The 26,627-nt window shown below is 35.4% G+C and overlaps 3 protein-coding genes across 3 annotated transcripts in view; 2 read left to right on the top strand and 1 right to left on the bottom strand.

The window, feature by feature from the left end:
• Positions 1-368: 368 nt before the first annotated feature.
• On the top strand, positions 369-1,714 carry LOC6564407. Its single transcript, XM_032737036.1, has 3 exons — positions 369-537; positions 1,065-1,423; positions 1,520-1,714. Exons 1-3 carry the CDS (start codon positions 369-371, stop codon positions 1,712-1,714), a joined length of 723 nt encoding a protein of 240 aa, XP_032592927.1.
• Positions 1,715-5,233: 3,519 nt separating this feature from the next.
• Positions 5,234-26,627, top strand: part of LOC6563358 (coiled-coil domain-containing protein lobo) — a 47,747-nt gene continuing 26,353 nt past the window's right edge. The window contains exons 1-2 of the mRNA XM_001990779.3: positions 5,234-5,709; positions 6,611-6,739. Coding sequence (XP_001990815.2) covers positions 5,290-5,709; positions 6,611-6,739 — 549 coding nt within the window. The 5' untranslated portion in view covers positions 5,234-5,289. The remainder of the gene's footprint in view (positions 5,710-6,610; positions 6,740-26,627) is intronic.
• On the bottom strand, positions 14,835-25,043 carry LOC6563357 (protein distal antenna). The gene is made up of 2 exons (XM_043215788.1): positions 25,036-25,043; positions 14,835-17,286 (listed from the first exon to the last, which is right to left on the bottom strand). Exon 2 carries the CDS (start codon positions 17,234-17,236, stop codon positions 15,173-15,175), a length of 2,064 nt encoding a protein of 687 aa, XP_043071723.1. The 5' UTR covers positions 17,237-17,286; positions 25,036-25,043; the 3' UTR covers positions 14,835-15,172.

The following is a 26,627-nucleotide window of genomic DNA, read 5'->3' as shown; positions in this document are numbered from 1 at the left end:
TTGCCGTCGCAGTCGCAGTCGCCGACGCAGCCACAGCCTCAGTTGCAGTTGCGGTCACCGTCGCAGCCGCCAGGCGACTGCTACCTGTCTGAGTCGAGTCGAGTGGGATCAGCGATAATTTAGCTGCACTGGTTGCCTTTTAATTACCGCTACTTTTGCGCTAAGTGTTACTAAGAAAAACAAAGCGAGCAATGCTCGATCAATTGTCCATCTCGCTCGCACACTGCGTGTGAATCTTTGACTTTGTCTCAACTACCGTTGTGTTTACAGTTAACGCCAAGTGCTGTTTTTGCTATTTAAACTAAGAGCACAGCGACGAATGCGTCATTTGCAATTGATCTGTGCAAGCAGCAAGAGCTTAACCCAATATGTATCTGAATTTACGTGTATTGCTACTGGCGTTTTTTGCCACGCAGCACAACTGTTTGGGATTTTACATTAGGAGGAATACCGTTAATTCCCCTGCAAAGGAACTCAACAGTCACAACGATGAATGGGGAGTCTTTCAAAATACGCTTGGATTATCCAATGAAAAAGGTAAGCAATTTTAATTTTTTATTCTCTACGGTGATAGCTAATCGATAAAATCGACAATCGCAAATTGATAACATCGCATGCCTCCCACAATCTTAAACCGAGAGTCACCAAATTTGAAAGATATATTGCTAGTTAACGTCCTCCAACAAGCTGAAACTAACTTTTAGGCAACGCCCACTCTATCCCCCATTAACGGTAAAAGCTTATATCTCTCATAATTTAAGAGCTGTAATTACCAAACTGGAAGGTAGATTACTAGTAACCCCCTCTAATACTTTTCTTCCACCCCCAAAACTCACAAAAGGCTATATCTACCGCAATTTGACAACCACACTTAGAGGATAGAAAACTTTACTTAGATTACCTCTTTTAAGGATCGCTATTTCTTGGCTAGACCCACCCTTTTCTGTGGCACCTGTTATCAGATGAATTTACTTATTGGTATCAGAGTATTTTGATAGACACGTTCTCAATTGTTTATTTTTCGAATTTTTACAAATTATTAAACATTTTGTCCTAATTTTTAGTTGAACTGCTCAAATCTCAAAAGGATCAACAGGGCACAAAGGAGCTGCTGAATCGATTCATCCTGGAAAACCCAAAGTACTCATTGCCTACCAATACTAAAAAGAGTAAACGTTTTGGTAATCAGCTTAAGCGACTTTTGCGTGCTTTGGTTGGCTTTAACTTGAAAAGTTCGAAAAGGACGCTGAAAACCACCTTCAATTTTGAACTGAGAAATAATGCACTGAAACCGCTGAAGCGAGTTCGTCGCAAGATATCCTTAAACATGGTATCCGACATGTCCTCTGAGCGGATCGAGCATTTATTGCAAATGTTCTACCAAAAACATAATATTGATCAATCGCATTACAACAACGACCGAGCTGAGCAACTCAATGGAGATGGAGATGCGGATGGGGATTACAATAACTCCGATTCGGACTCGGATTCGGATTTGACGCCACACTCATCGATGGAGTCGGATGCGGACTCTGACTATGCATACGATAATCTTTATGATGACGAAGGCGATGTCAGCCTCACTGCCAAATCCCGTCAAAACTCCGAATATGGCTCCTTCCAGGATCTCATTCTGCAGGCGAACCGAAAGCAATGGGAACGGGAAAGTGAGGAAACCAAGTTGCATAGTCCACTCAACGACCATTTCATTTAAATAATTTAAATATTTTAATTACAATTAAATAGTAATTATATAATAGTAGTGGTCTGAGGACTGTGCAATAGGTGTTCAAATGCTGGCATTTAACTCCACCCAACTCAATACTTATAAGCGATAAGAATTTAATTTTTTTTGAAAACCAACTCAATTCTCTAAAATTTGTTTAAGTTTCAACATCATTTTAAGTTGCATATGTATTATAATTTATTTTGCGGTTAGCCTGCAACACATAAAAAATAAATAAATAATAATAATGAACAATCAACTTTATTAATTAACATATGTAAACATAGAGCCTACACTCAGAAAAATAGACCTGAATTGGTTAAGATCGCTACACTTATGGCGCCAAGGGTTTATCATTATCATTTATCATTGATTGGACTTTTGGTTCTATTCGAGAATATATACACCTTATGAGGTCTGAGATATTAGATGCATTTGCACAAAATCATTCCATTTATTCACAATTTTTAATGGGTTCAAGGTAACAAGAAAGAAAAAAAATCTATTTTCGATATGCCGACTTGCAGACTGTCGTTCAACTGGAATATTATTAAATTATTAATTAAAACTAAGAAGAGAGATCTAGTCGAAAGAGCTCGACTAGTAGATACTCTACAATATAAAATATATATAAATACTCTATATAATAAGTCGAACAGCTCAGAATTTGTAACATTGTTCTTCTCTAGATTCATAAAAAAAAAAACATTAAAAATTACGCGAACAACACGCTGCTTGCCACATACGCGAATGACACTGTGTTCCTTGCTAACTCCACCACTGCTTGGAGAGCAGCTGCGGTTACGCAGAGGTTCTTGGATGGCTTTAGTACTTGGGCCAACCGGTGGAACATCTGCGTCAACGGGAGCAAGTCTCAGCACTGCACGTTTGCGCTCAGGAATGGTAACTGTCCAACTGTTCGACTCAACAGCATGGTCATACCTCAGGAGAACCACATTCGCAACCTGTGTATGTATCTGGACAGGAAACTTTCCTGGCGCAAACAGATCCAGATCACGGCGGCATCGTGTAGATCCAAAAGGGCGAAACTCAACTGGTTGCAGAAGCTATCCCTCAAACTCAGCATGAGCAACAAGCTGCTGGTGTACAGGAGCATCATCGTGCCCAAATGGTCATATGGGATTCCACTTTGGGGCACAGCTCTTCGCTCTACCGACAGTCGCACAACAAATTAACCGACATACGAGTCGGTATAATGACCGGATGCATAACCACGTCAACCCTTTGGCTTGCACACTTGGGTCAAATACAACGTGCAGGAGGTTGAAGCGCCTCCACCCGCCTCCTAAATTAATGTGCTACAAATGTAATATTTAATGTTATTTATTATCTGCTAAGCCCAGTTGTATGTTTATGTTATAGATTTTAATTCACTGCTATTTTTCATTTATACCTTTGCAAATCAATGTGTTATATCCTTTCAATAGGTTGATTAATGTTTAAATAAATTGCTACAAAAAAAAAAAAAAATTTTCTGTAACCTTATTTAATTTGAGTTAGCTGGAAAAACTATTACTTTTTCAACAACTTTATTTAAATGTGTTAATTTGAAAAATCAAATGAAAACCGTAATTTTTTGTTGTCCCAATTTTCTTGTCGATCCCTTCTGTTTTAGCATTGGAAACATTGCTTGCGAAAAAGAAAATGAAAATAAAAATCGATTTAATTTTTCTTAAAATTAGAACGAAGAATTATTAATGTTATGATAAAGGCACGAATATCGGCATTAAGTTTAAGCTTATGCTGCTGATGGCATATTTTTTTTTTGAGAAAGTTTAGATGGAATGAGTTGTTGTTCAGACACTCATCGAATAGAACCACGAATATTATATATTTAATGATTTTCACACAATTGAGAAAATGTGCAAGTAATTAATAAAGCGCCATCTTTGGATATATTCGCATGAATTCAAAAAAGCGCCCTCTATAGCAGATTTATTTTCCGAAACGCCTCAATACTATTACTTTTAGTAATTGCTGAGTGCTATAGCATTTAGTCTTTTACATATTACATAGACTGTATCAGAGTTGCATGACATACACTTCATGTCATGCCACGACCAAACACAGAAAATGTATGAGATGGCGCCATCTATGTGTTATTGCTACAGTAATATGTACATAAATAATAAATAATAAATAAAATATAATAACAATAATAATAAGGTTTGGAAATCCACTTCATGCTTTGTTTAAGTTTATTAAAATTTCTTAGAAAAATTGGTCTACTGCTTTACATTCAATTAGATAACTTAGTATTATTATCTATTTTTATTGCAAGGTGGATGTGAATTTATGAAAAAAATATTAGCCATAGGCTGTTGAATAAATAGTTTAATTTCAACACACAAAAAGGCATTTTCGACTTCTTAGAGATTCGTTTGAAACAAAATTAGAGCACTGATAAATTGTCAATAAGCGCCATCTTCAGATTTAAATGCATAATAGGAGAGTATATCTATCCAATTAGAAACTATAATAAGTAGCTGACTTCTATAAAACTCAATTATCGAGTTGTATAATTCCCAAAAATTCAGAGTGTATAACAAAGATAAAAATTCGAATACAGAAAAATTAAGCATATAGCGCCACCTTCAGATTTAAATGTGTAGCATCATCAAATCCCGGAGAATAGTAACCAATTAGAAACGATAATATTGCATTACTAAGTAGCTAAGTGTTCTGAAACTCAAGTAACTATATTAAAATGCAGAATACAGTCTAATATGACAGTTGTATAATGCACAAAAATTAATGACTCAAAATGTACAAAAAAGTGTGGCGCCACCTATTAGATGCTGAACCTGTTAACAAAGATTAGCTAAGGTGGTGCCATCTCTGTATTTATAAGCTAAGCATATTAAATATTTCTTTTTAAGATTCTATTCCACGAGATTCTTTTGCAATGTGTGAATAACTGACTGCTATAAAGCTGAGTTTTAAAAATATTGTTTGTCTGATAATTTTTAATATATACAAAATAAATACATGTATGCATAAGAAATTTGACAAATACGATAAATAGCATTGTATAAACTTTTCATGCGGCAAATATAAGGAAAGTGCATCGCTTAAATAAATTTTTCGTCTTTCGTTTAACGAACGAAAATCTTAAAATATAATGAGAATTCACGAACGGTTTTGGCTTCAACTTTCGTTGAGTATAACAGAGAAAACGCATGCGATCCTTAGCACAGATTATAACTGTTATATTTGTAACAGATGTACTTCACAGTTTCTTCAAACTGTAATAGCCCAAATCCACTCAGCCCACATATTTGGTATTTGTACTACTTTGTTTTACACATGCTTGCATACTCGTATAATAGTTTTGCGAACGATGACATATAAAAGCTGGTAGCTGCGTTATGAATTTACACTGACACTTAAAGGCTGATTGCTATGTTATGTATTTACATACATACACATAAAAATACTTACGTTCCTTGCCTTATTGTTCAAATTTAAATGTTGTTATAGCAACAGATCCAATTTTGTTGCGAACACAAAACACAAAGAAAAAAAGGGAAAACAGCCTAAATATGCCGAAGATACTATTTCAGAAATACAAAAAGTTTTCAGGCACCATAGACCCGAACAAACATGCCGCAAAACTGAAGGAAATCGAGGAACGTCGAGCGGAAGAACAACTTGAAGCGCTTGGGTTCGAAGAGGAGATGGAAGAGGCCGAAGAAGAGTCCGAATTCGAGCATGTCGAAAGCGAATTGAGTTTATCCGAGGGAGAACCGGCTCTGCACATTGGCAAAATTGATCTCTCCTTTCCCGAGACAACCGATGAGTTCGAGGACAGCCCGCAATGCTTCCCCCCCTCCTACTACAAGCTGTCGCCCAAGGAGCGCCTTCTGCTCCTCTACGCGGAGAACTTTCGCAAACAGTTTGTGTTAAATCATCCCAGGCGTCGTGCTTTGGTTTTGGCCTTGCCCAACGAGTGTAAAGTGCAGGTAAATATATATATAATATAATTTTGTTGGATTTGTTAGATCCAAGCGCACAGTTTTACAGCGTATACAAACAAGATAACGATATGCAGGAATCACACTTTCATTAGTCTAATAACGCGACGCATTCGGCAGTCAAAAACGCAGTGGGTACAGAACTATTGTGAGATCAATATTTGAGTACACGGACAATTCAAAACTTAGGATAAGCTAAATGAGGGTTGCCAGATTGTTACATTGCAAACATTTGAGTCACATTTGCATCAAATTTACTATCTATTAATTATTATTTATCTATCTATTACTTATTATATTTTTAATAATTTTATTTATTTTATATTTACTATTAATTATTTATTATGCATTATTAAAAAATAGCACCATTATGACATATGTTGTGGCTGATAAAAAAACCAAGTCTGAAATTTTTTCAAATAATGTTTTTTTTCATTGCTTAGTATGACCACATATACATACGATAAAGATATGTATTTAATTATTTTCAATATGTATTTTTATTATTTCGATTTCTTTCATTTGAAGCGAAAAGTGCTAAGAATATCGAATAAATTTGCACTTATAAAAATCGTTTATATATTTCTAATTTTCTTGATTATAATTGCACATTTTTTCATTCGATTTCTGTTTTCATAAAATTTATATTTGAATTTGAATTTTAAGAAAATTTAAATAACTTGAAAGTGGTGCATAAAATACATTTTTTTTTCTTTACCGAATTTTGTAATCTTCTTCCACATCTAAAAACGAAGTGATAAGTTCCTTAAACTTGCATATTTAAAAGGACACCTTTGAAAACATTTCTTATGGTGTTATTTCTTTTCGCAGCTGTATATACATATATATATTATGTATTTACTATTTATTATTATTTGTTCGATTGCAGAAATTCGTTTGTACTACGATAAGACCGACTGCCTTTGCTTATCCAGAACTCATTTCAAGCGTTGAGGAAATTGCTAAGTTTGTGGCAGATTTTGTTCGCTATGAACCGCTTGATGATCCAATAAATTTGGTAAGTCTCCGAAATAAGAAATACCATTTTATAACCTTTTCCAAACATAAATGAGTTAAAATCGGTATTTATTTGAAGAGCGAGTTGCCCCTTCAGGTAAAACCAGTGAGTTTTAAGTATTTTTTATAGCAGATTTTCCACTTCGTAAGTCAAATTAGAAGTAGACTACAAGAAATAATTTGTAAGCCTGTTTATTTTCATTTGTTACATTTTGTACGCTGAACGCGGTGTTGTCCAATTTCCGCAATATTCTTCGGTTTTCATTTTGAGCTGCTGCAAACTATGCAACATTTTTTTTAGCGTTTCAATTCAACATTTTTTGGTGGAATCTTTGCTAGAGCTGTTTTACATTTTTAAAGACAAATTACATCTAATATTTTTTGTCCTTCATGGTAAAAAAGGATCAAACCTTTTAAGCGGAGATTTGAACCACTAAGCATACAAAACACAGAGGCGTCAGATCGACTAAAAGCTGACTGCATACCAAATTTGAAATGTTGACAGCGGAGACCCGAACCACTAAGCACTCAAGTCATGGAGGCGTCAAATCGACTAAGAGCTGCCTGTTTTGATCGATTGGGGACATTCTCAACTGCGTTTTGTGTGCGAAAATTAAAGGAAAAATTGTAGACTTTGGTGCCCGTCGATTATCAATATTTTTAGCAAATTTAAAAAGGGCGCAGACTCACACATGCATACATACAAAGACGGGCTTCAGCTCATAAATACCACAGTGCGCAGAAGGCTTTTCGAACAAAAAATGCTTAGTGCTTGGTGGTTCGCGTCTCCGCTTTCAGGATGCGAAGCCCGGCAATGAGAGCATAGGACACAGGCTCACAGATTTGTATGCAGTCAGCATTTAGTCGGATTGACGCCTGTGTTTTGCTTAATGCTTATATTTAATTATTTATAAATTGTCATTAATGTAAATAACTTCTACTTGTCTTGTAATTGTTTCCGCATGCATAAGTATTGCATACCAAGCCAACCTTGATTTCGAACTGAATTGATCTGCAATTAATTTCAACCTGTTCTGTATGGATTTATAATTATTTTTCCGTACTTATTAATGCAATATTAGGTCAAAATATTTATTTAAAACATCTTTATAAGTTAATTTGCATTAATGTGTTCGCCAAAAATCTAAAAATATAATACTGGAAAGATTAAATCTAAATGCAAATGCATTTCTGCTCTTATTTTAAATGAAAATTGCAATTTACGCTTGAAAGCGCTAGCATCAAATATCGACTATTTTTAACAAACGAAACTAACTTCGCTTTTGCGAATTGGAACACTTCAAAGTCCGTTTTGAAAATGGAAACGGAAATATTTTGTACTATCGCAAATGACAAGGCTCTTATAAATAACTGAGAAAATGTGGCCACTTCCGGGAAAGGGTGAAAAACCAAGCATTGCATAATAACTGGTCACACTAGATTTTCGCTGCTGCGAAAACTGTTAATTGTTATTTCTGTTATTTACACTAAATTGTTTCGAAAGAGCAATATCGAAATAAATGTTTCGATTTGAGCTGAAAATGCAAATTTCAAAGTTCATAAATATAAATTTAACATCATGAAGCTTTACTCCTTTATGTAAAGTGCAAAAGAAATTATCTCTGACCTCATAAGGAATATGTACATATATTTTCTTGATCAGCATCAATCTATCGGCATCAATCAATGTTCAATACCTCTTGCACCACGAAAGCAACAGAAGTCTTACAGCAAAAAATGTTAAGGTTTTCAAGGAGTCGTTTTCTTTTTTTTTTTTTAACACAAAAACATTTTTGAATCTACGAGTTTAGAGGAACCTTAATTGGCAATTTAGCTAAGGCGCACACCCTTGCTTACGCTGAGTTTATGTATTGCAGCGAGCTCTTGTCAGCGAGCGACTGTTCCTGATCTTATTCTCTCAGTTCAAGCAGCCCACAATTTATTGAATTTCTTTTGATGCGATTAACACTGTTGCATGTACAATCCTCGACACTTAAATAGGACACCCTGTGCAAATTCTTCCTTCAAATTGCTCATTATAAGAATGATAAAATAACGGAATTTTTACATTATCTCTGTGAAACAATTCCTTTTCTCTGTGGAAAATTGATAGTTCTGAAATCGTTATAGGATTTTTCTTTTCATTTTTTGTTCGAGTTCGATGAAATTATGACCAAAATTTGGCACTAATTGAATTGAATATGCTTTAATCTTTGGCACTTATTTGTTTATCGAGCTTTCCTGCTAATTTCGATTATATGATATAAAAACTTAAAGTGGGTCAAGGAAAAGCTTAAACGAGCACTTAAAAATGGAAATAATAATAAATAAATAAATTTTTGCCAATAAAAATATTATTTAGATGACCCCAATAAATATTTTTACTATTTCTATGTCCTCCGCAACAAAACTCATTATATGGATCGGATAGTATGGTAAAAATTGAGGTGTGGTGCTGTTTGCGATCTTTTCTCATTATAAAGTTTCCTTTCCTTATTATAATCTTTATTATCTTTACATTATATAATGGCCAAATTTCTTAAGATTTGGTTAAAAAGTCTTGAATTTTCTCGCCTAAGATACATTAAACTTATCTGTTCGACAGATGCGTTTAGGCAAGAGAACATTTTTCGAGAAAAGTCACTAGCTCCAAAATGATTAGATAAAAAATATAACGAGCAACTAAAAAACTAAAAGGAATAAGTGCACAAGGATAATGTGAAAAATTTCCATTTTTTTTTTTCATTCTGCTTTCGAGTTATGAGCACTGGCAGACTGAGTTTACGGGAATTAAGCTTATAAATATGACATGAAAGAAGGCTTCCAAATTTACTGGAGACAAATAAAAACAGAATAATATTCTCTGACAACTAATCTGTCGATTTGTCATATTAATAATGTAACTGAAATGTGAGTACTCTGGGTAGAGATAATTTCTTCCTTTTGTGTTAGATTGCAATTGGTTAAGTAATTTGTTTATTAATAAATATTAATATTAATAAATATTTCAACAGTTAATAGTCATTAAAATTTCCGCGCCAAACATTCTTTAAATTATTTAATAATGCAGTCCTGAGTCAAAAATAAGTTTAGTTGTTCCTTTGGAGTCTCGCTTTTTATTGCACTTCTCTTGTGAATTTAATATTCACTGCAATAAAGTGAAAATTAGTTCTTATTTTAGAAACATGTAAGATGACTTTGAATATAAATGGGATTGAGCAAACTTCTATCGAGCAGTCCATCATCTGTTCTTTATTTAATGGGCAAATCGAACTGAGATTTGAAAAATCCTCATTGGCGTCAAGTGCAGCTCATCTTATTTTTAAGAAATTATATTTCTAAGAACAAGGGTCATTATTTTCTTTATTTTAATGTACATGATGATGATTTTATATGTGTAAACACAGAATTCTCGCATTACTTTTGTTGTTACTTAAATTTTTATTAAGCATACAAACAAACAAATATTTTAGATTATTTATAAAGTCATATAATTTTATGTGGAAAAATTTAAAATAAATAAAAACTTTTTTCATTACTTGTTTAAAGAATTATTTTTTAAATTAGTGTTTTGCACTTCTTTCCTTGTTAGAAATATATTTCTTAATAAGAAAATATATTTCTGAAAAATATTAAAAAAAAGTCTAATTTTAAGAATTATTTTTTCATATGTTTAGAAATTAGTTCTAACAAAAAGAAGAAGTTTTCAGGATGGATTTCTATATTTCATCTCGATTTTTTTCTGAGAGTAACATAATTTGGGTTCGGGGTCTGAATCGGAATCGAAAACAAGGTTAAATTTTAAACTTGTCCAAAAATACTTCGAAGGTTTAATAAAGAATCGATTGGCACTGGTGCATTGCTTCGAACAGACTGTCAGACGGACATGGTATAAATATTTTTTTAATCAGTATAACATGTAATACTTTGAGAAAAAAATCGCCCTGAGTGAAATTTTACAAATTTAAACCAATCTGACGAACACACCGCAGTCCAGTCGATATAGCGATATAGTCTGTCCGTCCGATTTCACTCAGCGTATTCAAAAAGTATATTTCTAAAACGGAAAGTTGTGTCTTTCTTTAGTTAAAGTTTTTCTTTCCTAATAAGAGGGTCAACTTTCCTAAATTAAAAAAAAAAAAACGCATCTACAGGTTGCTTTTCTTATAGATGCACTCGGAATTTTAATAATAGGGTTTCTTTTGCTTATATCATCAATAAACATTAGTTTAGTATAGAGAATATCCTTTCTGATTTTAAGACAATTTCTTTCTTATGTTTGAAATCGTTATAGTTTTTAGCTTTTGAAATTGTTTATAAAATGGTTCACTCTAACAAGTTAATAAAACTACAGCATATTCATGGTATTGTATTGATTCTATCCAAAAATTGGAAACGTAAAGCAAAACTCTTTTGATTGAATATTGTGTTTTTTATATGAATTTATATTTAATATACATATCATTACATATAAATCAGATTTGTTGGTTGTCTTTAAAATCAATCATTTTACTGGAAATGTTTTGTAAATTGAATAAATATATCTGATACAGAAATGTTCATACATAAAGAAGTTTCAAAGGTTTTATGATTATGGCGCTCTCAAATTTGAACTTTTTAGTCTTTTTAATAGTCTTAATCGAAATTCACTAAAATTTATAATTAATCCTAATAGGAATTTTATTTTTGCAAATTTCATGCAAGTTATTTCTTGTTTATTCGTTTGAAAATTTTCGCATCACTGAATTTGTTGTATATAACCTGTACTCGTTAAAAGCGGATACAAAAAGTTATTATGGTTTTTAGTCAAAGTATGTAACAGGTAGAAGAAAGTACATCCCACCCTTTAAGTATATATATTCTTCATCAGGATCAACAGCCGAGTCAATGCAGGCATATGGCCACCAAACAGCACTGTAATCCCACTGTATCTACTCGTTACAAATATATGTGGAAACTATATACATATATGTATATGTATATATAATTTTTCTTATTGAATTAATTTAACAGGCTGGAGCTATAATTTCTCACTGTTAGTTTATTAAATAAAGTATGCTTAAGCACAATATTTGATAAGTTAAATGTTGGGGTTTGAATATTCTTTCATTTTTGGATTGTTATTTTGTGTTGAGGTTTTATGCTCTGATATCTGATATATATGTAATTATGTCGTATATCAGTTTTGACCTTCTATCTTATCGTAACTTTCCAATGCCCTTGAAGAAGGAGATTTCCCCATTTGAATACACAAGGATTCGTTACTCTAATTTCCAAGGTGTGTTTTAAATGTGTAATCATAATACTTACATTAATTTCTTTGTTAGTATTTTAAGATCTCACATATACATTTTAGATAGTTTATATAATCATATAATGTCATTTGAAAATAGCTTGTTTTTGAATTTCATAAATGATTTTCTTCTCCAATTTCTAATTTTATACACATATGTAGCTAATAACCTTTCAACAGGCTATGCTCTATAGAAAATTTCTGAAGATATGTTAAAATAAATCTAACCTATAGTTTCGAACTTTGTGATACCACGACGAGATCTTTGACATCGATTTCTCTATTAATATGCCAAAATTTGGTGGACTTTCTTTATACGCAACATTTGTGGAATGGCTATTTTTCATGTGGATGTTGCAATCAATTACTAAACTGAGTATAATACATATATAGTATAATACATTAAAACTATAACTATGGACACCTTTGGAATAAAATATTTTGTGTATCGATTATCGATTTTATTAATTTTTTTCAGTTTTTCTCTATCGATAAAAATCGATTACGTATATCAATAAGTCACAACCCTAGGCATATATCATTATAATCTGGAATGTGTATACACTGAAATAATATTGAATATGTGTAAAATTTACATTTATACCCCATTCGTATATTAACCATTTTGTTGGTGTTAGTTCTTTCGTTGTCATTTTAATTTTTTTATGTATGGATGGGGAATGACTCCACTGACTAGTTTATTTATTCTTGAAAGCTAATTTAATTATATATTTTCAAGACAATACTATGCTAAAAAGTAATTTAAATCCGACCACTTCGTTTTTACAGGTGTTTTGCAGCTCCTTCAATAACATTACTATAATTATTTAGACTTTCCATAGTTTTCATAAACCTAGGACAGTTTACCCAAGATTCCACATTTCCCCACTTTTAATCTCTGTGGATCATTTAACAGCTTATTTTTCAAGATCTTCTGGGCTTGGTGAATATTAAAGTAGGTTATCAATACTTATTTTTTAGCGACATATCGAAAGACATCCTAGTGTTGAAGGACATGTTCCATCCTGTAAAATTTTGTTATTTATGACATGAGAGGATTTTATTAGATTACTCAAAACAAAGCTTGGTTTCCGATTCCGATTCTTTTACGTAAAGTATTAAATTCCACTTAAGGTTTTATTATTTTTCCAAGCTTTTTTACTGTATTCGATTAAAATTTTAGAGCTTGAGGGTGGATAGTTTTTCAGATACAAAATACACCAATTAGATTTTAATTATGTTATTTTCGTGTTGAAAAGAGTCAGAGTTATCAAGAATGTTTTTTCTGTTATGTGTTATAATTATGTAAATTTATTATAATTAGAAAAAATGAAGTCTCTGGCATACTTGGTTTGGGTGCAGTGGACGATAGAAAATAGATTTAAGTGGATTAATTTGATTCAGGGGTATCAGCTGGTATACTGAGTTCTGCAAGGGTCTGTTATCTTTGAATAACACTGAACCTATTAAAAATTGGAAAAAATATATAATAAAGTTGTGCAAAAATATGTAAAAGATTGAGGGAATCATCTTCAACCGTAGGATGTGAAGATATATTTGTGATCAGCATAACATTATCTAGCCACGTCAATCTGTCTGACAGTCTCAAAGATAATAAAAGGTAAAATTGAGAATATAAGTTCTCTTCTGTACAGACACCTAACTATCAAGTTTGGCCATTTGTTGCTTCACTATCATTTTTTGATTCCGATGCTGTCTTTTCCGATCCGATGAGATCCTGACTTAAGCTTATTCTAATTATTTTAATGTTATTTTGAGCGCCTGTGTATCTCGATTCCAAATGGATTCTTCCTAGTTCGAATACAAAGTAAGCCATTCCAATAACGTTTCGAGCACACAGCTATTCTCATTCTGATTAATTATACATTCTATTCGCTTGCCAAAATAAATTATTTCATAGTTTACATATTGAGATTGTCAATCATAGCTCTACTAGCAACTATAGTTTATATCCTAACTTTGCTGCAATAAATGAAGAAATATTAAACTATTATTTGTGAAGTTATATTTTAAATAGCCACAGCTAAAATTTATTATTATTATTTCACGTTTTATTAATTAAAAATGTTATATCCTGAAAATGTTAAAATTTTGCCTTTCTTTAGTAGAATTTGCGATATGTACATAAATTCGAATTGATAAAGCTTACTTTTCTTATGATCCACAAAAACAAACGATAAAATATAGTCGATTTATTTCATAAAAATTTTCTAATTCGAATGTTTTATTAAACAAGATTTCAAAATTAATACGTCTACAATTATAAATATATTTTGTATTTTCAATATTTTACTGATATATTAAATTGGTAAAATTCTTATGAGCAAATTTTATTACTTAGTATTTGCATGGGTAGTTTAGTTAATAATAATAATAATAATAATAATAGTAATAAAAAGAATATAATAGCAAATCCATACACATGAGTATAACTGACTCTCTCCGCAGCTCGCATTAAATCTAAGTGATTAACTTAAAAGCAAATCAACATTTTTCTAGTATATGTATATGTATAAAAAACACATTAAATATATAAATATTATTTTAGCTGACAATGAACAAATGAATGAATTATCCTTTGCGTTATTTACAAATGTTAAGCTTATCATGGATATTTGACTGTCGAATATAAAACCGAATTAAATGTGAATCAGAGAGATCAGAGATCGGCTTACGACTATCAATTTAAACATACATTTCACATACAGATTGATATATATATAAATATATATATATATATATATATATATATATATATATATATATATATTATTTAGGGGTTTTGTTCGTTTTGTTGGAAGAAATTAGTTATTCTAAGTCAGTTTGCTGTACACTTTCATCGTCCGTGCTCGAACTGAGTTCATCGGACTGCTGATATTCGCCGGTGATCTGGCAGTCATCCGGATCATCGTCGAGGTCACAGTGCACAAATTCGTAGGGGGGAAAGATGAGTGAGCTGAGCAGAGTTGCCGACGATTGATAAACGGCCGGTGCATACGTCTGGCAACTGGTTGCCCCATCCACCACCATCACGCTGGTAGGTGGTGGCAGCCAACGTTGCGCCATTGTCATTGTGTCTATATCCGTGGCTGGCTCCAGTGGCGCCAACTTCGGTTTATCCTATTTGCGGCGACGCGTCTTGTTTCTCGTTGCATCCGCCTCCGGCACGGCATCCTCCAGCTCATCGACGCAATCCGTTTGCGCATCGCTGCCCGACTTGATAGCCGCGATGAGGAATCTCAGTTGCATCAGCTGCACGGCTGTCACCCGGGGATTGCTGCAGTTCTCCAGCCACTGCAGGAATTTCTCACCATGCCGTATGGCTGCCAATTCCTCGATATCCGCGTATTTGGCCCGCTCCTCCTCATCCGTCTTATTCGAGTTGTTGTTGTTGTTGTTGCTGGCACTGACGTCATTGTTGTTGTGATGCTGATGCTGTTGCGTCTCACTGTTGAAGCTCGCCTCCGAGTCATGATCCAATTCGGCTCCACCGATTTTATATATAATATTACTGAGCACATTTTTGCATGGTTCATCAGCGCCGCTGTTCAGCTCAGGACTCGGCTCACGGCTGTTCGTCACGGGATTTGGCGTTACGGACTCGGCCAGAATCGGACTCGGGCTGGAGCTGGCTGATTTCACGGATTTCGCTGATAGGTCCTCCGGTTTGCCATGCACTTCCGCATCCGTCTCGGGCTCCGCCTCCAGCTCAGTGGGCTGAGCCTCGTTCGAGGAGGACACACTGCGTACTGAGGGCGACTCGGCCTCCTTGGTGAGCTGGGAATAGAGTATGTTGTCATAAGGCTGCTTGGCGATGTTGTCCTCGATGTGCGTCGACTCTGGGGCAGTGGTTGTTGTTGCAGCTGCTGCCGCCTGATGTTGTTGCAGTGCCGCCAATGTGGCAGCATTCGGATTGAGTGTCGAGTGGAGACTGGCGCCAAATGCCTTGCACCAATTGTACCACGCCGAGTGCTTCTCATCGAGCGTGCCAGGCGCAGCTGGTGCCGGTGCTGGGGACGTTGCCGAGGGCATGGGTGGCGTATGGGGATATGGATTCATTTGTTGGGGAGTCGAGGAGCGGATGGGTGGACTTGTCACACCCATTCCAGCAGCAGCAGCTGCTGCAGACTGTGGTGGTGGATATAGACTGTTTAAGCCGAGCATTGCCTGCTGGGATTTGAGCCAGTAGAGCAGGGGATCGTCGGGCAGGCCGGACAGTGGCGCCACACAGCCGACGAGGAGAGGTGCTAGCGATGGACTCGGACTCTTCATGCTGCCCAGATTCGTCTCACAATCCCCAGCTGTTGTTGAGTTGCTGCCGGCTGGCTTCTGTTTGGCCCAGTTCTTCACGCTCAGAGCCGGAGTCCGTTCTCGATCCCGATCTCGTTCCCGTTCCCGATCACCGCTTTCGCTGCGCGGACTCTGCTCCTGCTGCTGACCATTTGGACCAGTTGGTTTCTGTGGATTGCGCAGAGTGTTGGCTGTGGCCGCAAAGCTGTTCAAGCCGGACATGGCCGCCAAGCCGGGATTAAGCTGAGCCAGCAGATTTAGGTTCGAAGTCAGCTCATTGAAACTGATCGCAAGCGGGGACTGAGAGATGCCGCCAAGACCGGACAGATGGGTGAGACTCGACAGCGGACTTATCGCATTCAGTGAGGGATCCGCTGGTCCCGATCTCGATATATCCGCACCGAACACCTTGCTCTTGAATCCCACATAGTCGACGGGCAGTCCATTGTAGCCGATGTCCGACAGACCCTTATTTGTACTATAGTCGAGCCCGTTCAGCGGCGATCGCTTGAAGGCCAGCTCATCGAAGTTCAACTTATTCGAGAAATTCAGTGGCAGGCCGCTGCTGCTGTTGTGCTCCAGCCGTGGCCGCTTCTCAGGCGGACCCAGCAGACCCGCCGAACCCCCGCCGCCAACGCCGCCACCGCCTCCTCCCTCCAGCTTGTCGACGAGGGCATCGGCGCACATTTTGTCCGCGGCCGATTGGCGTGACATGAAGCGCAACTTGTCCTCGTTCTTGCACCAGCCACGCAGTGTCGACTCCGGCACACCAATATCCCGGGCCACAGATGCCTTCGATTCGCCATCGTGAATGCGCTGGATCGCATGGATTTTGTCGCGAGGGGTCAAGCTACGCAAAGGTCGCTTGCCCTTCGTCCCCATGCGGATGTTCATATGCGAATAGCTGGAAATATCCAACTTTAAGCCGTTATCAAACAGTTTGGCTGCTGCAAGAGACAAGAAAGAGAAGAACTGATATAATTTATATATATTTATGTGTAAAAAAGGAAGCCTTACATAATCAGTTAAGCTGCCTATTTTGAGAGTAGTGTTGAAGAAATATATACTTAAAATATAGTTAAAAAATTATTCTAATTATATTTGACCATAAGCAATCAATATTGCAGATTAGTACACATTATAATATATGACAGCTTTAAAAATAATAACAAATAATATTAAAGTATTTAAATTGATCACAAATGAGACTGTCAAAATAATCAGAGAAGCCTTTTTTTGTAGCTTTTTCTGGGGCTATAAAATACTCGTATATATAAAAACTAGATATGGTGTGTGAACGTATTATTCCACGATTAGTATTTAGTTGCATAACTCTTATTTTATGTAACAATTTTTTCAAATTTGGTTTTTTAATATATTGTTCAATAATCCTCATCTAATTTAAAGTTAATACTGCTCCTGGAATTCTATTCAATATATATATTTATATATATTTTTTTTTGTTTATGGCAATCAATTTTTTTTTTTTAATTTAATTTTAACTTAAATAAATTGAAAACGGGGAATAAAATGATGATATTTTGCTTTCTTACTTAGTTTTAAGAGTAATCTAAGTTCCTAAAACTTACAATTTTAAGAACGACTCTTTTGAAATTATTTCTTATGGGAGTGGTGCTATTATTTTTTCACTACTGTTTATATATATAAAAAGTATGCCTTACATCATTAGTTCGTATTTATGTGCATATCGCAAGCATTATTTTTGAAATGTTAAGGAAACGTAAGTTTTGATTAAAAAAAATGGTTGTGGCTGTTTAAAATATAACTACAAAATTAAAAGTTTAATATTTATTTTATTATTTTATTTATTTTATTGCAGCAAATTATATTTATGCTAGTAGATCTAATATGAACAGTTTCAACAAGTAAACTATAAAGTTTTTTTTTTGTGAAGAGAGTAGAATGTATTATTAATCAGAATTATAACAGCTGTATTTTCGAAACGAATTTGGAATGTCTTATTTTGTACTCGGTGGTAAAAATAATGGTAATATGATCAAAATTAGAAATCGCATTTTAGCGTATTCAAATTCAGGATCGCAATAATTCCAACTTTTTTAACACCTAATTATTACTGACGCCTTGATGAAGAAGAAGAGGAATCGATTCATCTCATTTTCTGTCATTGCACACGACGTTAGAAGACTTCAGATCCTGGGCCTTTCACACCTTTCTTAACAGATATATCGGAACAAGGACACTAGCCATATTCCTACAATCCACAGGATGGGGGCGGAGGGGTTCTCCACCCTCGCTGACAACCGAGATAATTGAACCTAACCTAAACAAACAATCACCGAAAAGGATATTCCCAATTATAAATCCCTCTCTCTCTCTCTCTCTCTCTCGCTCTCGCTCTTATAGTCTCTGAGATCCAGAGTCGACTCCGAAACGATCTAGCCATGATTCGGAGTCGACTCCAACTTCTTCAAGCTGATGCAAGACATAAGGAAGAAGAAGATGAACAAGGCTTACTTGAGGCAGAGCAAGTAAAGAAGAAAGAGTTGAAATTAATTACTGTGGTTGGTGACACACTTAAGATGCACACGCATCACGCAATACATGTGCATATGCATATGTATGCGTATCTGTGTGTGTATATATATTTGAGTGCAGCACATAGCCGAAAATAATGCGTTTCCATTCGTCAGCGGCGACTACATGCCAAATACATATGTAGAGCCAAATGCTCAATGCGCGCGCCATATACTTTTTACTTGGGGTTGTTGTGACTGAGGCAGAGGCAGCGACAGCAGCAAACAGTAGCAAGCAGCACTGACAGCAGTGGGAGCAGAGGCAGCAGCAGCAGAGATGGAGGCAGTTCGCACGAAGCTCCAATAAAATCGCGTCGCGCTTTAAAGTTTTACGGACAGGTCGCGAGGTAGATGTAAATAAACCGCACACACACACTCAAAATATATAATATACAAAGTTGAGCGCACACACTCACACAAACACACGCACTGGCATCAAAAATTCTCGCACGGCGAAATGAGCTGTGTCACGCCCCATGCCACTAAATACTCGGTGGCACGATGGTGACGACGTCGACGAGGTCGCTGGAATGCCAAAAATCAAAAGGGCTGGGACACATCTACACACACACATACACACAGAGAGACGCACACACACACACAAGCACACGCACACATAGAGACAATGGAATATGCTAATTGGTGCGTTGAGTTCGCGCCTGCTCCAAATTGCAGTCGCGCGAGTATCTACGAATAAGCAACAAGAACAAGCCATTCGCCAACGTCACCGTCGTCACATCGGCTGCGACACGAGTGGGACCCGAAGCGATGCGCACGAGACACGAAACGATTTATGGCTTGTTGTTTACCTGCCTTCGTGTGCATATATATATATATATATATATATATATATACATATATATGGGGAGAGCGACAACGACACCAGTCGACTTTGTCGTGGGCAGCTCTCCACTACTCGTCTGCTCGCAAAGCGAAATAAGAAAAAAAAACAACCCCACAGCACTGCAGTTCCCAGTAGCACTGACCCCAACCATGCTCAATCGCCTACAGCCTGTTGCTGTCCCCACCCCCAAGAATCAGCAGTTGCAGCTAAATAACAACAACAACAACAGCAATGCAATGCAGAAATGGGAAGAATGCGAATGGGAATGGGAACAGCTTGGCCAAGCCAAGCCTGGAACAGCTGAAAGCAGGCCTTAGACTTGAGATGATGGCTGGCCTGGCCTGGCCTGGCTTGGCTTGGTTTGTATCTTGGGAGCAGAGCAGAGCGAATGACAATTTGCTCCGCCTCCGTCGCCGTCTCGTTTATCAAGTGCGAGGCATGCAAAGGAGACTCTGGCCGGCAGCCGTTTCAAGAAGGAGCGGGACACGCGATTTTAAAATGAAAAACACGTTTTGCGCATGACTGACACATGATTTCTTTCTTTCTTTCTTTGCGAGCACACACACACACACACACATACACAACATCTCCTCGTAGTTTGTATATGTAAAATAAATGTTTCGCAAGTAAGAAGACGACACATGATTTGCGTGTGTGTGTGTGGGAAGAGTGCAACGAAAGCTAAGAGAAAGAACTGTTCCTTAAGAGCGTTGAACAAAAGGAGCCTTCGGACGAAGAGTAACAATTAGTGTTCACAAAAACGTTGTTAGTTAATCATATACAAAAAAAAAATGCAAATGTATGTGTGCATGTGTGCAAGGTGTTTACTTAAATATTGATAGGCAAATATTTTGATGAAGTTGTGTGGGTGAATGTGTGTGTGTGTGTGGGTGTAAATAATTGAGGTGAATAGGATACGACTCTATGTACAAAGAGGGTTTATTGTAATGCAGTTGCACTACACCCCCAAATACGGATATATTTATAAAGCTTACTATATATACAATATGAATACTTAGTCTAGGATATATAACAGGTTTAAAGAATTTTAAGAAATCTTGCAGACAAGTTTGTGCTTGACGTGGATGCTGCAGCATACAACTCTGCATGCAAGTGCATTACTAGGTAATTAATTAATTACATTGTGTGCATACAGAATTAATTTGGTAATGGGTTGTCATTCACTAATTCGCTGCTGGCTAGTTAAGGTTAACAACTGCTAATTGGGCATCATTTTTTATTGGTTATTTTTCGCCATGTTTTAATTGAGTTGAGTGAGAGTTAAATAAATTATTTATATTATAATTGTGCGTATGTGTGTGCGTGTGTGTATGTGTAATAGTTGAAGTGAGGTGAATTTAATAATTGCTAATTTATCTTAATTGTGTTATTAATTATTTTTATCTTATAATTTTTATAAATTTTAGTGAGCATTAAATAAAATATATTATGTATAAATATGTGAAAAAATATATACATATAAGTAAGTAATATGCATAAGTGAATGACATGCGTTGAATCTAATTATTATTTAATTGGCTTAGTCACATTAGCGGATTGTGGTCACAAATACATAGATGCAAACATGTATATACATATGTGTGTGTGTGTGCAGGTGTATACATGCTTATGCCCTTAACCTTCATTTCAACTCACACACACATACGCACACACACACGCATAGACGCTCATAACCAATGGAGTGGCAAATAACTGTGTCGACTTGCCACATGCCACTTGCCACCAAAGCTTACACACATATATTGAATACAACTTTTACAACTGTATAAAAATTGCAAGGTCTTTTTTTTTTGCTATTCAACACGGCCAAAGCAAAAAGCTCGAGCAGAAAGAAGAAATTTTACTTTCTCTTTCGCATCGAGTCCAATCCCAGCGAGCCATTAAACTTTTCACCAACCGAACTGGGACAGAGTATGAAAAAAAAATAAAAGAAAAAAATGAGAAAAAAATCTGGTAACAACAGAAAAAGATGAAAGAAATATATATATGTATAAAAGAATTACAGCCAAGTTTGTTCATATGTGTGTGTGTGTGTATGTGGAGTATGTAAGAATCTATAGTGTGTGTGTGTGTGTGCAGCAGACACATTTACAGACGAACTACAACACACACACACACACACACATGTAATGACGGGCCGGCCGGCCGTCCATTATTTATATACACGTCTCTGTGTGTGTATGTGTATGTGTGTGTGTGTGAGTGTTGCGATTTTTCCTATATACAATTATAATTTTATTGTATTTACTACTATTTTTATCGTCGCTTTGGCCTCGTATCGAACTCATTCAGACACAGACTTGGAGGAAGCAGACAGGACTGGACTGGACAGGATGGGACAGAACTGGACATGACTGGACAGAGCACACAGTCTGCCAAATGCAGGTCAACGACAGAAACTATTCGGAGTGTATTACCAATACATACACACAAACATACACACACACATACATACATACATACATATGTATCTAAGGCAGTGCATTTTTTCCCTTATGTCTATTTGAACTAATACAAAAGTGTATAAAATGGCTTAAAGAGGAGTCACACCAAAATGGATATAAAAAGTTTGTTTTTGTCTGCCACCGATTAATGTGTGTTGCAGCAAAGCACCTGTTGCAACTCACCAAAAAGTTTTACTATTTTAGTCGATTTTAGTTTTTGTCTTCTTTGCAAACTATTTCATTTTTATGGACAAGATTAGTTGAGTTCCATACGGGAATTATTTGTCTTGAGTATAAAATGAATATTAATATTTTTACGATTATCATTGTTAGTTTAGTATTTTTTTTTTTAAATTAATATTACTATATTATGTGTAAATATTATTTACTTTCTTAATTAAAATTTAAGTACTACATTATATTTTTCATTTAATTGCATTTTCTTTGCTCTTTTTGCATTTTTCTGTGTCGACTAATATTAGTGGACATGAAATAAATCAAAATAATAATCATTGTGAAAAGTGGCATCGATCTAGTCTCTCATTAGTCTTTAGTTTTAGTCTTTCAGTCTGTTCAGGCTAAAACCTTGTCAATGTGAAGCATGTTTTTAGGCTTAATCCGCAGATCAAGTTTACTTTTGAGTTTCCAAATTTTTGCCATTTACTAAATATTGTGAGATAATTTGGATGTTTTAAAAATGCCATTAAGTGTGGAATATTTTGTAGTTCCTTTGCAAGGGTTGTTAAAATAAAGTCGTTAAATATGTAATGAATAAAAATAGAAGTCTCCAATTTGTAGTTGCCTTCTGATTAAGAATATATGTTTATTTTTTTAAAAATAATTTATATACCTTGTGATATATTCTAAATCAGAATTAACGGCAGGTAATTTTGTTCTTCTTAATTGAACCAATTTTTTTATTTTTTTTTTTAAATCAGCTGCTAATTTTTGCAACAAAATTAACAACATTTCATCACATATCATAGTATAGTTCTCACATTCCTTCTACAGAGAGCAACACCTCTTGTTCTTACAGATAAACAATAAATAAATCTCGTGTAAATCTGTAGAAATATTCTCTATCAACAATATAGTTATATTATATATGATTTCGTATGAGGCACACAACTTATTTAAAAAAATTACAATTTATCTTTTACAAGATTATTTTTAAACATTTATAAAATTTATAAATTCCACCTCAAGGATTATTTTTTTTCTGAGTTTTCCAAAATTACATGCAAGTTTGTAGGTTTTCCAAAATTGAATCACATCTAAAACTTAATCATTTAATAATAATTAATTAATGAATTCCCAAAACCAAAGGTTTGCTTCAATTTGAGATAGAGCTATTTGATATAGTAGTCAAAAGTTTATCCTTTTCAGGAGTTTATCCTTTCACGCATATCTAGTGAATTTTGATGGCAATTTATAAGCCAGAAATTATCGTTGATTAATTTTTATCTATGATATGGTGCATTTTTAGATCGTATATGATTAATATAGTAAAAGTTTTATCAAGATTTTTTTTGTTTTTCCTTGCAATAAATGTGGGATAATTTTACATTTTAATTTTATTTATTATTTATTTTATATACTTTTAAAACTGTAATTTGGCTTATCACTTTTAATTTTATAACATTAAATTTGCTACTTTAATATTAAAATTGAATTAAAATTGAATTGAATTTTTCTTTAAACACATTTTGATGTGAACTTTTTTAGTTCACATAAATAATTAATAAATATATTAATAATAAATAAACTAGATTGCATAAAAGCGTTCAAAATCAAGAAAATTACGTCCTTGAGGGAAATGTCTATCTTAAAAAAAATAATTTTCGTAGCAAAAGGGTTATTTTGGTTTATACATAACACTTGTGACGATAATAATACTCTATAAATAGTGTAATGGGTTTTTGTGGAAAGAGGTACACGACATACATTTTAGTTAATACTTTCCATATATATCTTCTAATATATAAAGATAATGTAATTATAATTTTATCTACCAGCTAATATATAAAAGAGTTTTGAGTCTTCTACAAAAGTGGCTTTTCACAGATCAGAAACCAAAATAATTCCTAATAGTTAATTAGGTTATTGTGCTTAAATAAATAAAGAAGGAAAGACAACTCCGATTAGAAGTAAATATATATTCTGGATCAGCTTCTAAAACCTTCTCGAACTGAAAGTCAACAAAAGCATAAAATATCAAATTTAAAGTAAATTATTTCTTGTCGACAAAGCTCTTAAACCTTTTTTTATCAATAACCTTCCACGTTTCCATAAAATCACTGGAAATGCTTTCCATTAAATTGGGCAATTGCCTAAATTAGATAAAGATCAGTTACTAAATATTAGATAGAGTTTGGTAAAGGGTATCTCCTAGTCGAACTCCCTTGTTTGCTTTATATAGAGCTGTAAGAAACGAGTCAAAAGCACTTAAGCAAATTTTTATTTAATAAAGTTAAACACATCTAATCTATACAGGTCCACTTAAATGAGCATGACAGATTGAAAACTAACTCAGTTTCTTAAAACAGTTTTTCACGATTCCCCCCCACCATTTGCTACTCGAATTTGCAAAAATATTCAAGCTATAAATTAAACTTTAACGAAAATATCTGCTTTTCAAATTTCTGTTTCAAATCCCGATTAGGTAAATAATCCAAACAATTTAGTGAGTCAAAAAAAAGTTGAATATTTTAAGATATATATTTATTTTTTACACACGCAAAGTAAGGAAATTTCTCATGAATTGCGCAAACTATGCAACACTGTTTTTTTTATTTTTTTTTTAAGAAAATATTTATTTTTAATACAAACCTTTTTGTGGCACGTGAGCAAAGAAATGTTTTTCGATTCTTAAAAGTTACGTTTTTTGTATTGTTTTGTTTTGTTTGTTGAACACTTTTCGTGAAGATCACAAATATTGAAATTGTTGTAAATCACTTGAAATCCTTTTTGTTGTTGTTTTTATTTGCGTATATGTAATATTATAATTATTTATTTCTAAATAAGTAAAGGAAGCACAACTCTTTTGTTTATATGTGCAATTCTCAATTGTTTCACACACACATTTGGAATTAGAATGGAATTCAAAGTTGTCTCAATTAGCTGCGAATGCGCCAAGGAAATTGCGAAATTAGCCGCGACAGCGAAGGCGACCGAGACAGCGTTAGCGACAGCGACAGCGACACAGAGAGCAGCGTGTTTGAGGCGACCGGCTATCGGAAAGGATATGACCGCTATGCCGTCCAACAGTGTCCTGCGAACCGAAACAGCGAGCGCCCGGCGACAAACTACCGCGACTCCAGCCAGCCAGCCAGCGAGCGAGCGAGCGAGCGTGCGAGCGGAGCGCACAAATATCGTGAGCGAATTTTTATTTCATCGCGGCGAATTTCCGCATCACGACTATATTTTCTCCTTATGTGTGCGTGTGTCTGTCTCTGCCTCTGTGTGCATGTGTATGTGTGTGTGTGAGTGCGAGCGAGCGAATGAGCGAGAGCCGTACACGTGTATGAGTTTGTTTACACTCGTATGGTCAGTTTTGTTGTCGTTTATTCCGTTTCTTTACGCCTGTGCGTCTGTGTGTGTGTGTTTGTGTTTGTCTCTTGCGCACTCTTCTTGCTCTCTGTCCGTGTGTTTTTGTCGCTGTGTTAGTGTATTCGCGGCCGTTTTCGTTGACAGCCAAATGTACAATGATTAATAACGGCGAAGACGGCAACGAAGACGCAGCTTGCTCTCGCTGCCGTCGCTGCCGTCGCTGCTTACTCTCAGGGACATCAGGCTGGACAATAACGTTATACACGCACACGCACACACACATACACATACACAGACATTTGCACGCAATTTTCAGACACATAGGCAGCGACGACGACGACGACGACGCAATGTTCGTGCGGTTGGCCGATCGGATGGTCCGCTTAGCGGGGGGTGTTGTGGAGCGGGGAGCGGGGAGGAGTACATCCTTTTTGGCGGCAGCTACAGCCGCAGCAGCAGCAGGCCTACTTTCTTCTGCTCATATATTCAAATCTTGCACACACACACACACGCATGCACATATTTATATACGTGTCGAAAAGTCTTTAGCCCATGTACGTGTACATGTGTGTGTGAAGAAGTAGAAGAAGCAGAAGAAGTACATATGTATTTGTAGTTTTTTGTTTCGGTCGCTTGTGTTGGACGGATGGATAGATGGATGGATGGGCCCGTTGCTCGAGAGTAAAGCGAAAATGAAACGGGCGAAATCAAATGCTGCATTGGTGTGTGTGTGTGTGTGTGTGTGTGTGTTTGCTTGTGTTTAAAGTTGTTGGCGGGGTGCAGGCTTGTTGTTGCCGGACAATGTCTTGGCCCTTTTTTAGCCTGCATAAATATGTATGCATGTATGTGTGCACATATATGTGTGTGCATGC

This window comes from Drosophila grimshawi, unplaced genomic scaffold, assembly GCF_018153295.1.
Source record: "Drosophila grimshawi isolate 15287-2541.00 unplaced genomic scaffold, ASM1815329v1 contig_59, whole genome shotgun sequence".
NCBI lineage: Eukaryota > Metazoa > Arthropoda > Insecta > Diptera > Drosophilidae > Drosophila > Drosophila grimshawi.
Note: the sequence above shows the minus strand (reverse complement) of the source record. Positions and strands in the feature narration are given on the sequence as shown.

Excerpts from the sequence above, each read along its gene's own strand:
- LOC6564407 (XM_032737036.1), top strand. The coding sequence starts at position 369 with ATGTATCTGAATTTACGTGTATTGCTACTGGCGTTTTTTGCCACGCAG. Across the intron at positions 538-1,064 it reads TGGATTATCCAATGAAAAAG|TTGAACTGCTCAAATCTCAA; the intron begins GTAAGCAATTTT and ends CCTAATTTTTAG. Across the intron at positions 1,424-1,519 it reads CGCATTACAACAACGACCGA|TCGGATGCGGACTCTGACTA; the intron begins GCTGAGCAACTC and ends TCATCGATGGAG.
- LOC6563357 (XM_043215788.1), bottom strand. The coding sequence starts at position 17,236 with ATGAACATCCGCATGGGGACGAAGGGCAAGCGACCTTTGCGTAGCTTG.